This window comes from Camelus ferus, chromosome 6, assembly GCF_009834535.1.
Source record: "Camelus ferus isolate YT-003-E chromosome 6, BCGSAC_Cfer_1.0, whole genome shotgun sequence".
Taxonomy (NCBI): Eukaryota; Metazoa; Chordata; class Mammalia; order Artiodactyla; family Camelidae; genus Camelus; species Camelus ferus.
Window position 1 is genome coordinate 11578688 of NC_045701.1, and position 17824 is coordinate 11596511.

At 38.6% G+C, this 17824-nt stretch overlaps 1 protein-coding gene across 2 annotated transcripts in view; it reads left to right on the forward strand.

Annotated features, from left to right (window-relative positions):
- Positions 1-17824, forward strand: part of PRTG (protogenin) — a 120028-nt gene that overhangs the window by 85732 nt on the left and 16472 nt on the right. For both annotated transcript variants that reach the window (XM_032481128.1, XM_032481129.1), the window contains exons 12-15: positions 10765-10860; positions 11530-11716; positions 12560-12687; positions 13955-14125. In XM_032481128.1, coding sequence (XP_032337019.1) covers positions 10765-10860; positions 11530-11716; positions 12560-12687; positions 13955-14125 — 582 coding nt within the window. The remainder of the gene's footprint in view (positions 1-10764; positions 10861-11529; positions 11717-12559; positions 12688-13954; positions 14126-17824) is intronic.

Here is a 17824-nt window from a genome sequence, read left to right on the forward strand (position 1 = left end):
ATCTCAGTCTTTTGGGGGAGGTTTTAAAAAATAGAGATTAACAATAGGATATACTTACTTTGGTAGGAAACTGATTCTCAAATGTCACATATAAAGAGCTTTCTTCCAAATTATCCTAAACTCAGTAGGAAAGGGGATGTTTTTACTGGGAGTGAGAGGTGTTATTTGTCTTAGGCCCTTGGGGTTGGGGTGGGGGGGGCAGAACAAAAGGGACTGAGTCATTTCAGGTTTAGACAAATACTCTACCATCAGCTTCCATAGAAAGCTGTTCTGCAGAACACGTAGGGAAAGTTGGGAGAGTGCGAGTGCGGGGGTTGCCCACTCTATCTGCCATTCTGTCCATTTTACACTCAAATAAATATTCTGTATTATCACAGAACAAATTTATAACATTTTGGCATGGTGATCATTAAAAAAAAACTGCCTTTAAATTTATAATGCAAACAGTGAAATATGTTTATGATTAACAATCCATTACAGAAATTCAGTTTATAAACAAAAGGGGAATGAATTTTTCATCCTGAATTAAAGTAAAATTTACATTTTTTTAGCTTAAAAAGCTTTTGCTTTTAAATCAGCCTACTAACACATTTATGTAAGGCATTTTAACTGTCATGAATTAACCTTTTCCATTCTAACAAAAGTCTGATGATACAAGACAAAGAAATCTCTCTTAAAAGACTTGTACTAGGCGGGAGGACATAGCTCAGTGGTAGAGCGCGTGCCTAGCATGCACCAGGTCCTGGGTTCGGTCCCCAGTACCTCCATTAAACAAACAAACCAACAAACCTAATTATGCCCCCTGCCAAAGGCTTGTACTAATCTCAATACAGTTTAGAAAGGAGAGACACAGCATTTTGATAACTTGAAGGCAAATCAAATTGTTCAAATGTGATTTGCATTTTCATTACTGTGCTTAAACATAGCATTTTAAAGCAGAGTATTTCACTCAGCTTTCCTTTCCCACCCATCCCCCTTAGCATTTTTCCTGCTCCTCTGCTCCAGGACCAGACTTGGGCTGGCCCCAGATTCTGTGTCAGAGGCCATGACCCAGGTGTCACAGTGGTCCGTACTGCTGGCCTCTTCTCTGAATAATTATATGGGGGTATTGTGTTGGAGGGACAGGCTTGGGGGCAGTGCAGCCACCCTGGCTAGCCAGACCAAGGAGCCCTCCAGTCGGACTGCAGGGGAACAATGAGCCTGAAAAGGCTCACACCAAACCTTGTAGCACAAAAGATTAAGTTAAAAATGGACATTTGGCCAGGCACTAGGTTTCATCCCTCAGAACTTCACCTTTTCTCACTTATTCTGAGCATTTCCTACTTGAACCAATATTTTCAGACTTTATAGAAGTTGACTTTTTATCAGCAAGTGTTCAGACTTACTTTCGCACATCTATTCCAGTTTATTTATTTTTAATGCTTTGAAGCTGTCTTAATTATGACACTTTGTCGGTAATATAAGCAAAGCTTTTTTTTTAGCAGTGGTCTAAGGAAATAATTTTAAGTAGTACATAGTGATTTTTAAAGTAATGCTTTTTGTTCTGTTAAAATGTTCTATTAAGCTGCTCCAGCATGTTCATGTCAGTAAACTGAACAAGTGGCCGGGGACTGTCCCAACGTGGATCTGATTCCTTTTCCTTCCTTTAGTTGTAGGATTACTTTTCCCACCACCTGAGAAGTTTGCATAGAAGGAAGGGAAATAAAACGCTTTAAGTCTTGATGAGATTTGAATTTTAGAAATTATGTCAGAGGTGGACTCAACTGCTGTGGGGTAAAAGTTTTCTCATGGTCCTGACCTCAGGTTTTCTCTGAATTTTATCTACTCCTGCGTGTCCACTCTGGCCTGGGTCTTTTCAAGGCTTCTGGAACCTTACCAATTAGCAGCTGGAAGAAATAAAAGCTTGGTTTTCATGAGCCTAGTGTTATCTCTCATTCTTGGTCCACAGCTAAATACTTTGTAACTAATAGTTTTCTATTATGCATTTTCCAAGAAGCCAATCTCCTAGAAATGTCAGTCTTACAGCAGAGAATCCACAAAGTTTGAATGGATATCCATCAGTTTTACCATCTGAGTTCATCTCTGGTCAGAGAACTTTTGATCTTCATGGTGTCTGGGGGAAGGAATGGTGCAGGAACTTCCTACAAGTGAGCCTATTCGTTTTTACCTTTTGTATCGTAAATAAAAAGTCTAAGGACAGAACAATGATGAAAATCCAATAGGACTGGAACTCTTAAAAGTTTTCTCCTCAGAGTAAGTTTATTCCTTAGTGTTTAAATCTCTGATTATTCTGCTTTTGTTTTACTGTGTATTTGATTACTTTGAATGTACGTTAATATCACCCACTTATTCGGGGCCTACTCCAGGGATAACCTAAACCCGGAAGGGGCCAAAAAAAGGGTTTAAGTCATAAAGCCTCTTAAGGAGAGGATGACATTGCTTAGAATGTCTTCTCTTAATTTTACACATTTTCTCACATATTTTCCTATTTGGCTTCTCAGATATTAGTGATTATAGGACCCTGGCTTTATCACATAGGCCCAGAAGCACAAAATTGGAGCTGAAGGACAATAAAAATAAATTAAAAAAAAAAACCCAACCACTCTATGTTGTAGAAGATATAATAATTGATGCTCATAAGGATGATTTTGAAGCGCCAAAGGAAGTTTCAGTTATTTCTAGTGTAGTAAAGAATCAAGGAGGTTTGAAATATTTTCGATATTTTACATGGGAAAAAATGATTGGTTGTTGACAGAAAGCCAGTTTGCTTACATAGAAGTGTCTTAATCTGTAAAATAAAAATAACAATTCTTATTTTATAGGGTTATTGTAAGGATTATTTAAGATCATGCATATCAAGTACATTGTAGCTTGTTGGCATATAAAACAGTACATTTTCTCAACAGTTCTTCACCATTTTATTATTACCAAAGCAATTCATGTTTGTTATAGAACAGATAGAAATATAGGAAGCAAAGTAACTAAAAATTCTACCATGTAGAGCTAGATAAAATGTTCATGTTTCTGTACATATCAGAAGATAATGCATTTTCATTCCCCTTTATAGCTCTGCCTCTGGTGTCCACTTCCTTGCTCTTTAACTCCATGCTTTTTGCTACCCCTAACCTCACGGCTTCCTGATGAATTTATTCTGTTAAAGGACAGAGATAGGCAGACCCTTGGTGACTTCTCTCCAGCTTTGGACACTGTCAGCCATCCTTCCCTTGGTGTCCATGGTATTTTACGTTCCTGGTTCTCCTCATGACTCTTGAAGACCATTTCTCTTTTGGCCCCAAGGTTTCTAGTCCTTGCTGTCTTTTCTCTCCTCTGCCTGCACCCTTTTGTGTAAATAACTGCTGAATGTGGTTCTCCATCCTCACTGCTGGCTCCAGCCCACATTTCTTTTTTTTTTTCTTTTTGTGGAGGAGGTAATTAGGTTTATTTATTACTTATGTATTTTTTAGTGGAGGGACTGGGGATTAAACCCAGGACCTTGTGTATGCTGAGCAGAACTACCACTGAGCTATACCCTCCACCCCCTGCCCTTTTTTTCTTTTTCTTCAGCCTACACTTCTTACCACCCTCTCTCTGGTCAGCTCCCTTCCCCCCGCATCTCTGATTCAGCATGTCCTTGGCTCCATCAGGCATATGCTCTTCCATTTCTGTCTGGTGAACCCATGTTGGAAACTGGGGATCTTCCCTACTCCTCCTCCTCATTAATCCCTTCTCTCAGCGATTTCATTGAGTCAGCTGTTTTCCATATATAAGTAATAAAATCCACAATGCCTCGCCTGGCTCTCAAAGCCCTCCGAGATTGACCCCCAGCCGAACTTTTCTGCTTGACCCTCACTCATGCACCCTTTACTGAGCTCTTGCCTGTCACTCATCCCTGATCCGTGAGTTCCTGACCCCGAGCCTTTGCTCATATTCTTCCCATGGCCTCAGTCTCTTCTCCCCCATGCTTATTACAGGAAGGTCAGATTCTGCTCAAATCAAATGCACTCCTTTGATGAAGCCCTCTTCACTCCCAAACTACTAGTAACCGTTCCCTCCTCTGGATTCCCTTAGAGTTTCAACAAATCCCTTTGCAGCAGTTACTGCCTTGCATGGTACTTATGTAGACCTTTGTTTTCGCTCCCCTAGCACACTGTTACCTAAACAAATTTGGGAGTAACTTACATGCTTCAACTTCCTAATCTTAAACATGAGGAAACTGAGTTCTAGGAGACTACCTTTACAGCCACACAGCTATAAAATCCAAGAATGAAAGCCAGATCCCCTAATTCTCAAACCAGCCCTCTCTACATTTATCTATTTAGCACTAAAACACCTACTCAGTGTCAGACATTTTCCTAAGCATTTTATAAATATAAATTCATTTAATCTCCATTTTATAGATGAGGAAACTCAATTCAAACCCAAGCGGTCTGGTTCCAGAGTTCCTTTAACCACTATACCATCATGGTCTTCTAAGTGAGAGGGAGCAGGGAGCAGGGAGTTGTCGGATGCTAAGATTTATATTATAACTACTGATATTTTTATCTGTATATTATTTTTATCAGTGTGTTACTGTTACTGGCACTCTTTCAGGCACTTTATGTGAATCAGTTCATATCCTCCTCCCATAACCTCAAGAGACAGATGCTGTGTCATCATTGTACCCATTTTATAGTGATTTTAACCGAGGTAAACAGAGAAAATAACTTACCAAGGTGAAATTGGAATCCAGGCCGTCTAGGTCTGACATCTCAGATAAAGCATAACCCTTGTGCTAAACTGTCAATCTTAACTTCTTGGTAGCACTGAGTCATTAGGAAAGTTACTTCTTCTCTTTGTCTCAGTATCCTCCTGTGTAGAGGATAGGTGACAAAAACAGTACCTCAGTCATGGGGTTTTTAAGTTCATGTGAAATATTTGTATGTATGACAGACCCTGATCCAGGGCAGCCCTTCTCCCTCTTTATAGCTTTGCATTTCATGAAGTCTTTCATTTGGTAAAACTAAAGCCATGGCTGTATTTCATGCATACCTATTTTGAATTGCTCATTTATCAGTTTCAACTGGTATCTGAATAGCTCCCACCTTCTTATTAGATGAGTCATCACTCTCCTTATAGGCACACAGGTGCCATCTAGTGATAGAGAAGGGAAATGCACATTATTTAAGTAAAACACTGAAAGAAGGCGTATTTTGTTGTTGTTGTTTTGTGGTCTTTGAAAACAGGTTGCAATGAAAAAATGGGTATATTATACCAAAACTTTTAGTAGGTTACTTAAGATTGTTGCATGAAGATTCAGTGAATGCATTATTGTTAAATCATACGCTTTTAGAATGGAATTAAGACAGGTTCTTGGTAACACCTAATGGTTAAAACTGGATATAATTAAGAATGAATGAATTTGTTGTGTCCACTTGCTTGCTGTTTTCTAATACAAGTTCTCAAACTCTTCCCATCTCATTTTTTTGAAACAATCTACTGTTCTTCCATTAGTGGGGAAGTCTGTTAAATTATTTTCCAAAGCATTTATCATCATCGAGTTGTTTCTTTATTAACAGATGAGAGCTTATTAGATTAAAATGGAAGACATGGGTGAAGGTAGATCTGACACTGAGAGGATTATACACCATGTGGAGTGGCTGCCAAAACAGCAAGCTTTCTTAGTGGCTATAAACACAAAACACAGCTCCTTCAGTCATGTATACGAGTCACACACACACCTGAGAGCTGGTGCCTGCTCTGTAGCCCAGGGGATGTTCATGAGAACTGAGGGTATTCCAGCTCAGCCTCGGTGTCTGCTGATTTGCTGATACTCTGGATTCTAGACCTTCCTTGTATGAACGAACAACCTTCATATTCATTTGCCTTCCTAAAGGTGACTCCCAAATTTAAGTGCATCTGTAGTTTTGGTAGCGCCTTTTCTGTTCTCCCAGACAGCTCTACTCAAAGAATAACAACAACAGTAATGTTGTGTTTACTAATTATAGGAACTGTACAAAGCCCTTAATAGGCATGATGTCATCTAATACTCTTAAAAATCCCTGAAAAGGATTATATCTCTATGTTCCAAAGGAAAATAAGCAAGGCTTAGAAAACTAAGAAACTTAGCCAAGACTATACAACTGGTAAATCATATAGAGAGAGCATTCATTTACCAGTCTTTCCCCTTTGGTAGATTGAAATTAAAAGCAAGAGTTATGGTTTTCTGGCCTTTTGAGTCTTGCAGACAGTACCTGACTTTTAGCAGGTGCTTTGGTAAGTGTTTATTTGACACCTGTGGACTCTTTGCTTGGCCAGCCAGACTTCTGGTTCTGATTCCTCCTTAAGTGGAAGAGCTGATAGTGAGAATGAAATAGAAAAGAAAGAAGGTGACGCAAGTCTTAGAACCAGTGGAGAAAAAATAATGGATATAGCCATAGTGATGTTTCAGGAAGGAGATTGTTTTTTGGCCAAAAAATAAAGAAAAGATAAAGAAAGACAAATTTCTTTGATAAAGAAAGGCAAGTTAATTTGGCTGGGACCACGATCACGTTAACTTAAGCTGACACTCCAGAGTTACGCATCAAAGCGTTCAGAGTCAGATTTGTGTTAAATTAACGTGGGCTTTCTTTCCTGACCCTTCATCTTTCTATATTGCTAAGTCTTTAGGCAAGTTTAACCACAGATCCAAATGCTACCTATCACCCCTGGGACCATTAAGCAATTAGCCCTGTTGAGTGATTTTTATGCCCCTTGCGTTGAGCTTTGAAGGAACTGCGACCACCTCTCTTCCCCACCCGCCTCTCTCTCACTCTCCTTCTCTTGCTGGGTTTGGAGGAGGCCTGCGCTATTCTTTGTGGCTGCTCTTCCTGACTCTGCTGGTTTCCCCCTAAACCGCATAGCCTAAGTCTGCTGAGTCTCGTGTAACCGAGCACCACATACGTGGCAGCGCTTGTCTCAAGGAGGGCTGGAACAGGCCTTGGGAACTGGATCCCTGTGGCATTTCACAGTGTTAATCCTGTCTCTGTTTTGTTTGTCCCTCATGCATCAGAGGGTCTTTGCAGAACTGCAGAGCATTAGGACTTGTGCTGCTTCTGCTGAGATACATCATTGGTACATTTACCTGTACTTAATATATTTGTCCTAAACTTTATTTTTTTACTCTGTATCCTTAATTTTGTAATTGTGCAGCTGTTCTCTGCTTTTTCTTAGCTGATAACTCTTACTGCCTGATAATGCTCATCTTAACATTATTTTGAGGGCTTTGATCCTTTAGGTCCTGTCTTAAATTTACAAAAGTATATGAAATCAAATTTCTAACAAATTGTTTATGAAGAACGAGCCAGGTTTCTCTGGGCTTTCTGGATTCACAGACCAAAATAATACAGTGACTAGATTTTGAAATTGAAGTTGTATTTTTAAAGTCTAAGAGGAGTACGTGGCAAGTGCAGGTGGCTCACTGCTCAGCTTGGCCCCCAACGTGGCACTTTTTAGTTTTAAAAACAAGATTCTTCACAGAGCATGAAGAGTAGATCACATGTGAACAAACGTGAATGGATTTTCTCTTTCCTTTACCATATTTTTTCCACCTAGTATGTCCTATAATTTTATTTCTTCTAAAATAATTTCCAAAATTATCCTGGTTCTTGCTTTACTTTTTGGTGTGGATAGAAAGGAATCTCGTGCACCCAGTATACTTGATTTGCCTGCTCAGTGGTTTGCCTTTTCCTAACCTCGGGTAAACTAGCAGGGGAAGGAGCCCAGCTCTGGAGGCGGTTGCTCTGGCTACAGGGATGATTTCCAGGTGGATGTCGGAAGAGCTGCCTCTCCTTGTGTCGGGCTTGTTGGCGTCTTTGCTGAGAGGGTAATAGCCAGGTGCTGGGAGTGGAAAGGGGGCACCTCTGTGCTCTCATCTTCTTAGGACATATAAGCTGCTTCTGTATGATCAACAGCAACCAAAAAAAGGTTAATTCTGGGTTTAAAATTTAGTGTAAGCAGCTTATTTTTTTTAAAAGAGTAAGAAGAGGAGAATGAAGAATCAATTTTAGGGCTAAAAAATAAGTAAATAACCATTGCAGAGAAGGATTCATGAAATGTTGATTGATTGTTTACACGATGGAAAAAAGATTAATCTCTCCATCTCCACTCATAACCCTCGTCAACATCAGCTTTCTATACGACCTGGCTGTTCCCGTGTCTGGCTGCCGGAGAATGTGAGCTACTTTGGGCAAGTTCTCGTTCATCCTTCCTTTTCTGTATCTCCTGATTCCTGGCATAATACCTCACACTCAGAAGGCTTTCCTAAAGGTACTGTTCTAATTGAGTAGAGACAGTATAAAGAAATACGCTTGAAAAACTTGTGCGGAGAGCCAGTTGAATTCCATTTGTACCCATTCAGAGGGAGAGTTTGTAAGATGGAACTCAGGATTCAGTTGACTAATAGGTTTAGCACTAGGAGGAAAGAAAGAAGAAAACAGATTCAAATTAAGTAGCCATTGATCTGAACAGAAACCTTTTGAATCTTAGAATTTCAGTGCTGGGTGTTAGAAATCGTTTCAAGGATGAAATGCACATGTGTTTCTGCTTTCTGATAATTATTTTATAAAAGTTTGAAAGTATTTGTTTTAACATTCATTATAAGGAGACATACTTGCTGTGACAAAGGCATGTATTTGTATAAATTTAAAGGACCTGTACTTTTTCATAGGAAGTCACAAGTTCTTGGTTCAGCTTTGAGTGATACTGGACTTGCTACTTAACACATTTGTACCACAGTGTATACAGAGGGAATCACATATATCTTATAGAGTATTTTAGGATATCCTTTTAATGCATTTTAATATTAAATATTAGAATATATCAGTTTGAAAAATATTTATGCAAACTGTTAAATTACTTTGGAGAAATTCTAAATTCACAGCTTATTTTTGGATTTTAAATGTTCAAATTCAATCTAGAATTATTTTTTACTATTTTATTCTAAGGCCTTTTTCACATTTGATATATCTATTAAGGATGATTGTTTTCCCTTATGAAACACTGGATTTATTTATGTGTTTGTTTTATTATTATTTAGAAAAGTATCAGGTAGAAATACATTAAAATTAGAAATAGAATCACCATATGATCCAGCAGTCCCACTTCTGGGTATATACCAAAAGGAAATGAAATCAGTATCTCAAAGAGTTATCTGCACTCTCATGTTCATGGCAGCATTATTCACCATAGACAGGTTATGATAACAGCCTAACTGCCTCTTGACAGGTGAATGGATAAAGAAAATGTGGCATATGTGTGTGTGTGTGTGTGTGTATATATATATATATACACACACACACACAATGGACATTATATATATATACACACAATGGATATTATATATATTATATATATATATACACGATGGAATATTACTCAGCTTTTAAAAAGAAGGAAATCTTGCCATTTACACAACATAAAAGAACCTAGAGGACATTATGCTAAGTGAAATAAGCCAGGAAGACAGTTACTACATGATCTCAATAAGCCAGAAAGACAATTGCTACATGATCCCACTCATATATGGAATTTAAAATAGTTAAACTCATAGAAGCAGAAAGTAGAATGGTGGTTGCCAGGGGTTTGGGGGTGGGAGAAATGGGGAGATGTTGATCAGAGGGTACAAAGTTTCAGTTATGCAAGATGAGTAAGTTCTGGGTATCTGATGTACAGTGTGGTGAGTATAGTTATCAATGCTGTATTGTATACTTGAAAATCACTAAGAGTGTAGATCTTAAATGTTCTCACCACACATACCCACACGCAAATAGTAACTGTGGGGTGATGGGTATGTTAATTTCTTTGATTGTAGTGATCATTTCACAGTATATACCTATATCAGACATCAAGTTATATACCTTAAATGTCTGCAACTTTTATTTGTCAGCTATACGTCAATAAAGCTGGAAATAAAGGAATACATTGTTTCTGAATAGTAATTATTTTTGCCCTAATCAGGTATTGCTTTATAGTTAAATGTTATCATAAACACTTATATTTAAATGTATTCATATCATTAAACTTATTGAATATCTTCTAAAGTATATTATTTAGGATTTATGATGACTTATTTCCTACAAGGCATGAAAAAATTTTTGTTTTAATATGCATGGGATGGACTTCAGTTTCCATATTGTGATAGTTAATGGACACCAGTAGAGGGAGCTCCAGCGCATCTTTCTTGGTAAATTTAGCTCAACTTGATCATGTCGGTTTGTGGAGAGGGCACAGGTAGAAATAAACTTAAATAACACATGGTTATAAACATTTTCAAAGGTACTCAAGAGTGACGACTGTAATTCTTCTTACCTTTTAGGGGGGAAACAATCTGTTGGATTTCCATGCTTTTAAGTTAACGACCTTAAATAACTAAACAAAGAGCTTGTATGTAGTGTAACCCCTTGTAAGGGGCCCATTGACAGCCCAAGACTTTTAAAATCTAGAATCTGTGTCTGGTCAGTTGAAGAAGAGGAGGAAGAGTGGTGGTGGTAATGTCATTGTTCGAAGTGAGGCTAAATAAAGTAAAATTTTAATATTTGGTAGATGGTCCCAGTAGCCATGCCATAATAAGGTGAATTGCTGAATCATTGTGAAGAACAGGAAGAGAAAGAAAGTTTTCATTTTACTTAGAGCCCTTATGCATTCGAAAGTTTTTTAAAACCCAAATCTAGATTCTAGAACCTTTGTTCTAGAACCTTTGTTCCTAACTAGAGGGCTGGACCTAATTACTACCTCTTGGTTTCTTTATAGACCCCAGAAGAAAATACCATGTGAGGCTGCTGGCTTACAACAACATAGAAGATGGCTATCAGGCGGACCAGACAGTCAGTACTCCAGGATGCGTGTGTAAGTAACAGTTACAGTAGTTTGTTTCACCATGTAAGACACACGCTCCTTTTTCTCCTTTTCGTTCTTTACATTTAAGTCTCATTACTACTTGTACACCTTGGTGGTTTTTATTACTTTATATTCTCCAAGGTGCCTAACATACTATTTTGAACAAGTACGTACTCAGTGAGATGTACTTAATTATAAGAACCTATTTTTGTTTTGCATGCAAAAGACCATTAGAAATTTAACTGGGAAAATAACCCAGAATACTTATATACACTAAGTTTTCTTTTATCTCCTTTAATCTTGAGGCTAATTCTTTCCTTCCAGTTGCTGTTCAGTTTTATTGCTACTAAGAGCTGTTTGGTTTTATTGCTACTAAAGAGGATGTGGGTCTAGTTTTAAGCCTATGGCTGGCTTTCTGAGTGTCTCTGGCTGGTAGCTTGACCTCTCTGTGCTTCTGTTTTACATTCTAAATATTGATAATGTTTAATTCCTTATCTAACTCATGGAAGAGTCGTTTTGGTTTAAATAATATATCGCTAAACCACTGTGAACCTGTGGTGGAAGAAATACCTAAAGTCAACTTATGGGAGGAGGGGACGTATTATGATTTTACCATTTTACTACCTTCTACATTAAATGTTACACCATGCAGTAAATTAACATTGTCTTTTTCAATAGCTGTCCGTGATCGCATGGTTCCTCCTCCACCACCACCCCACCACCTCTATGCGAAGGCTAACACCTCATCTTCCATATTCCTGCACTGGAGGAGGCCTGCGTTCACCACGGCACAAATAATTAACTACACCGTCCGCTGTAACCCTGTTGGCCTGCAGAATGCTTCTTTGGTTCTGTACCTTCAAACGTATGTAGCTTCTATTAATGGTTGTTTTCTTCGCTCTCCTCCCCACTCGCTCTTCCTTCTTTACCATCTTGGGCCAGCTTGAGCTCCAGCGGGAAGCATCTGTCTCAGGACTTGTCTTACTTATAAAGTGGTGGGAATGGTGCATCTTTACCATACTCAGTTCTGAAACCTGTATTTTTTGAAATTTAATTTCCATAAATGATTTTTTATTGTTGTTTCCCCAGCCTCATGGAGCAAGGTTAGGCAAGAAGCTATTACTCATTTCAAGTAGCTAAACTTAGCATGTTTAAGGAAAGAAACAAGACCGTTTTCATGCTGCCATCAAAAAATGAAGCTCGTTGTTCTGTTTTCTAGATCATAGAAAGATAGCCATCATTATGCTTTAAAAGACTGGTTTGACTTCCGGTATTTCACAGGAAATCCTTTTGTATTGGGACATTTCTGTCCTGTTAATTTCCCAGTTTCCTCTCAAAGAAGCAATTTTTAGGCTTATTTCTATAACACCAAATATAACATTTTATTTATTTTTTTTTAATTTTTTTATTTAAACAACTTTATTGTGGTATGATTTCCTGTGAAGTAAATCACACATACTTAAAATGTACAATTTGATTGATTTTTGATAAGTGTATACACCAATGAAACCACTACCACAATCAAGACCTAATGTAGCATTTAAATAGTCAAATTAGATTGCTCTTTTAATTTAAAAACATTTTCTTAAGAAAATGAGGAGGTAGTGAATAATAACAGTGTGCCCTACCTGTATTGATTGGAAATACTGACCATCTTTTAGAAACCATGTGCTACCAGCATTAACAACTTCATTCCTCATTACCATAGATCAGAAACTCACATGTTGGTTCAAGGTCTAGAACCAAACACCAAATATGAATTTGCTGTTCGACTACACGTGGGTCAGCTTTCCAGTCCCTGGAGCCCGGTTGTCTACCACTCCACGCTTCCAGAAGGTAAAGAAAGCAGCTCCCCTATGGGTTTTATCTGCATGTTAGAGTATATACGTATATAATATATATGTGTGTGTGTGCGCGCACGCGCATGTGTGTGTGTGTCACTTTGAAGAAGGTACTGCCGTGGTTGCTACCTACCTGTTGAAGTGTATGTATTTGTTTTCTTTAGTTTCTTAACTTTTGAAATTTCTGTTCCTTTATTGTAGTAAAAACATTTTCCCTCTCAATGTATTGCATAAGCAGGTGGGCTTAAATTTAGTGTCTCTTTAGGGGATGCTGCATGTTCTAAAATCAGGTGTGCCGTGCAAGGCTGCACCCAAATAATTTAAAATGGAAATAAGTGAATAATGTATTTAATGATGTTAGGAGCCCGCATTAGAACCTAATGTGAGCTCCTAGCTTGGTGCTGTGCGTAGTGCAGTGGAGACGAGCACCAGTTTTGAGGCTTACCTACAGCACTTGATACAGTATTCCATGTCTCAAACCTGCTTTTCCTTTTCTCTAGAATGAGGTCTACATGATCCATCTGTAAGGACCATTGCAGCTCTATTTTAATGATGCCGAGAGAAGGCAGAGGGCGTTTATTTCAGTGAGCACTGGTCTGTTTTGCTAAGGTTTAGGCAGTACTCCATATGCAATGTGATACCCAAAACAAGTTCCTCACACTTTTAGCATATTGAACATGGGGTCAACTAAAATCCCTAGACTTCACTACCTTTTCATAGATACAAGTTATTAGTCTAAAGTCTGTCTTACAAGCTCACTGATTCACAACTTTTTGAAGAAGAAGTAAATATTTTGGTCTCATTAGTATTTTCTTCACTGGTTTCCTAGAGCAGATTAAGCATACATTCTGTGCACTTTAGTAAGAAACACAGAGTGGATTCTATACCTCACAGGATGCCTAACAGGCAGGTGCTCCTGGTGGAACTGTACACCTTTCTAGTCGTCAGTGTGGCAAAACAGTATGAAGAGCCCTAAAAATGCTGACGACCTGCGACTTAGTAATTCCTCATCGGGGTATCTACCATCTCCTTTGGGTTTTTTTAGTGTTTTAAGCATCAGGCTTTCAGATAAAGAAGGAAAAAATCATAATCTGCTATTATCACCGGTGGGCTGTGAAAGCTATGATTTTGAGATGTTTTTACAGTGGTTTCTAGTTTTTTAAACTCTTTTCTATGCCCGCCTATCAGTCCGTTAGCCAGGTATTTGAGTCTTTATGACCATTATCTCCTAATAACACAGTGTTTTCCACGTGTGTGCACAGCACCGGCAGGCCCACCGGTTGGAGTAAAAGTGACGCTGATAGAGGATGACACTGCTCTGGTGTCTTGGAAACCTCCTGACGGCCCGGAGACGGTTGTGACGCGCTACACTATCTTGTACGCATCCAGGAAGGCCTGGATTGCAGGAGAGTGGCAGGTCCTACACCGCGAAGGTAAATAGGATCATAAATTACCAGAGGGGACAAGAAGTAAGATGATCAGTGATAAGGAAACAAAGGGAAAGAGAGGGATCTAGAGTTTGTTTTGAAGGTATAATTATGAAGTAACCAATTAAGGATTTGGGTTTTGTTCAAAGGCCATTGGGAAGTCACCCACATACTGCAAGCATGAGCATGATTTGCATTTCAGAAAGATCACTCTGAGTATTGTGAAGAGAAGAGGTTTGGTAGAGGAGGACTAGGGGCAAGCATGATACAAGGAGACCAGGAAGGAATTGTGGTCTAGGAAAGAGATGAGAAGCCTGGATGATGGTGGCAAGCATTGAGGTAGAAAGGAGAGGGTGGTTGAAAGAGATCAAGGAGGTGAAATTAACAGGACTCGGTAGCTAAAGGAGGGAAGGAGAAGGGGTCAGGGAGGGAGAATTGTTACAGGTAAGTAGTAGATTTCCAGGGGTTGTGTGTCTTGCGCTGGAGTAGCCATCGCTGGAAGAAGACCTGATTTAAAGGAGAAGACCTTTGTACGGCTACAGAAATGGTCCACATGCAAATGAATTGACCCATGTGGTTGTCACGGTCCACCTAAGTACTGGGGAAAGCTGATTAGGGCTTAAGAACACTAAATCTAAATTTTTTAACACCAATTTTGTTTCGGCTAAGAGAAACTGAATTGTAGAACTCACCATTCTTATTTCATGCTTTTATCAGTATGCCCTTTTAACATTTTTGAGTCTTTCATTTGGACAAGTCCCAGATGCCAGTTTTTAGATGGGCCATCACATAAATAGAATAATTTCATTATTTTGGCACTTTCTAAATTCAGACACGCATGCTGGGAAAAGAACAGTTTTCCAAGCAATTAAAAACTTAAGCATGATTTTGAGGAGGAAATTTGTTGGCAGTCTACATACTCTAACTACTTTACAGTACCAGGCACTTCCACTTACATTTTACCTTTAATGCGGAATATTTACCCAATTAAGAGAATGTACTTCAAGGCCACTTACCTGGATGTAATGAATATATAACGCTTTTTGTGACTGTGAAATAAACAGTAACTGTAGCTGGCATTTTGATAGTTATGTATTCATATTTTTCACTAAGCAAATGCCCCACTAAGTAATGATTTCCTAGTCAGTGAAGAGCGTGTAAATACATGCTTGCTACTAATACAGTTTTACATTTTATCCATTATCCATCACTGCCCTAACAAACCACTCTAAAATTCAGCTATTATGTTTTCTCCCAATTCTGTGAGTCAACAATTTGGACTGGGATCAGCCAGGCAGTTCTGTTGGTCTCTCCTCAGGTCACTCATGAGGCTCTAATCATCTCAGGGTTTCAGCAGGGCGTAGGTAGCTTACAAACAACGAGAGAGTTCCAGCATAAGGAAGACAGGGAGGAAACCCCATGTACAGAGCTTGCAAGCCTCTGCCTATATCACATTTGCTAACACCGCCCCCGCCCCCCACCCCGCAAAGCAAATCATGTAGACAAGCCCAGCGTCAGTGTGGGAAGGGAGTGCCCACAGGTGTGGAGAGATGGAGGCACGGTTTATGCAGGGCTTTTCATCTTACGGTCTACCCCAATATTCTTAAAATATGTAATTCAGTTTTCACTGATAAATTCCAAAATTATGTATTGACACAACGTTTGACCAAGTGACTAACCTGATTTAAGGAGTGTTACTTATAAGTACTAATAACAAATTTTGATCACTTGAGCACATACTTCCTTTAGCTCTTCATTTGTACCTGCCTAGAAAAAACAGTATTTTGGTTTGGTTCCTTTTAACGCATTCATTTGTCAATTTCAGACAAGGCTCAGAAAACAAAATTTTGCCTTACTGATGGTGCAGTAGTGAAATGGGTTGTAATCTCAGGTTTTACTTCTATATAAGCCTTTCTAACTTATGTAAGAGTGCATGAGGGAAAAAAATCTATTTTTGCCTTTATGCCGCTTGTATAATTTTAAGAAATATTATCAGTGAAAAGCTTTTGTCTTTTATTAAATGTAGGGAACCTTTTTCATAGCTAATGGTAGTAATTCATAGAGAACAAAAGAAACAACATAAGTAAAAAGCAATTGTGTTTACTTTCTTCAGAGAGAAAAATATAAAAAGTTTGAGTTACCCAGTTCTAAACAAAAAGCAGAGAATACAGCATGACATTTAAAGAAAAAAACTTTTCTTTATTATGGCAACTTTTGGAAAGGTAATGGTGTAGAAAAATATAGAGGGCAAAAGAGGAGGAATATCAATATCTCTTTCATATATATCTGTTAATCTTCTATACATAGTATGCTTATACACTTATGTATATAGTTAATTTACATATTTACTGCCACGTGGAACAGAATTGTTTGCATTAGTTAAAACATTTTTAAGATGTTCTTGGTAACCGTGTATTTGTGGCTAAAATGGGACATGGGTAAATAGTTTAGCAGAAGTGTGACATGAAATCATAATTGAAAGTGGATCAGAAATTACAGCCTTTACCTTCCTGATATGATGTAAATCAGCACAAAGTACTCAGTTATTTTTAAATCTACAGGGTGTGCTGTAAGAAATCACTCTACTACAGCAATTTCTGTCCCTCTTGGTGTTACTTTCCCAAGAACATAAATGTGCCCTCCTTCAAAAAAAAAAAAAAAAGTTCCGTAACAAAATAAATTTGAGAAACACCATATGCCATTTCCTCCTATTAGAGATTCATATTGGAAAATTAAGTCTTTCAGTAAAGGAACTCACTTAACTTAACATTTGCCAAATGCCTTGGACTACTGATAGTAAGAACATATTGATTTATTAAATGGCTCCTTATTGAGTGATTACTATGTGCCAGACTCTTTTCTGGGCATTGGCAATACCACAGGGAACAAAACCATGTCGATTTCTCATTGGAGCTTACATCTCAGGTAACAAACAAGTATGTAAATGTTCAGGCAGTGTCCTAGTGCTATGAAGAAAGCTGCAGTAGGGGAAAGAACAAAGTGGTGCAGTCAGTGAGCAAAGTTCTTTTGGAAGAAACGAAATCTGAGCAGAGCTGTATGGATATCTGGGGGAAGTGCACGGTCCCTGAGACAGAAGTGTGCTTGGCGTTTTAGAAGAGCAACAAGAAGGCCAGGCAGGCTAGAGTGAGGGGAAGAGTAAAAGGGTGGGAAATGAGGTGGGAAGGTAACCAGGGGAAGATCTTGTGCCAGGCCATGTGGACCACAGATTTTGTTCTAGGAGAGATGGAAGCCCTTGTGGACTTTTGATCAGGTTTACATTTGTAAAGGATTGCTTTGGCAGCCCCTAACAGCCTCCCTGAAAAAGTGATTATAAGGAGGTAAGAGTAGAAACGTTGGGAGACCATTTAATATGCACGTGTCCATGTGAGAGTTAATGGGGGTTTGGGTAGGAATAATAATGAGGAAAGGAAGAAGAAACTGTTAGTAATTTGAAAGAACACCCTATTGATTTGTCACAGATTGATGTGGGATATATGGAAAAAGAGAAGCAAAATTAGTGGAGGAAGTCAAAAGTTTGGTTTCAAACATGTGGAATTTGAGGTGCCGCTTAGATGTCCAGGTAGAGAGGTTGAGTAAGCAGTGGGGGGGTTAAATTCCTGGGAGAGGGGACCAGTGGTGTAACTTAGAAGTCATCAGTGTGGAGGTGACATTTAAGATGGTGGAACTGGAAGAAAATCACGTTAG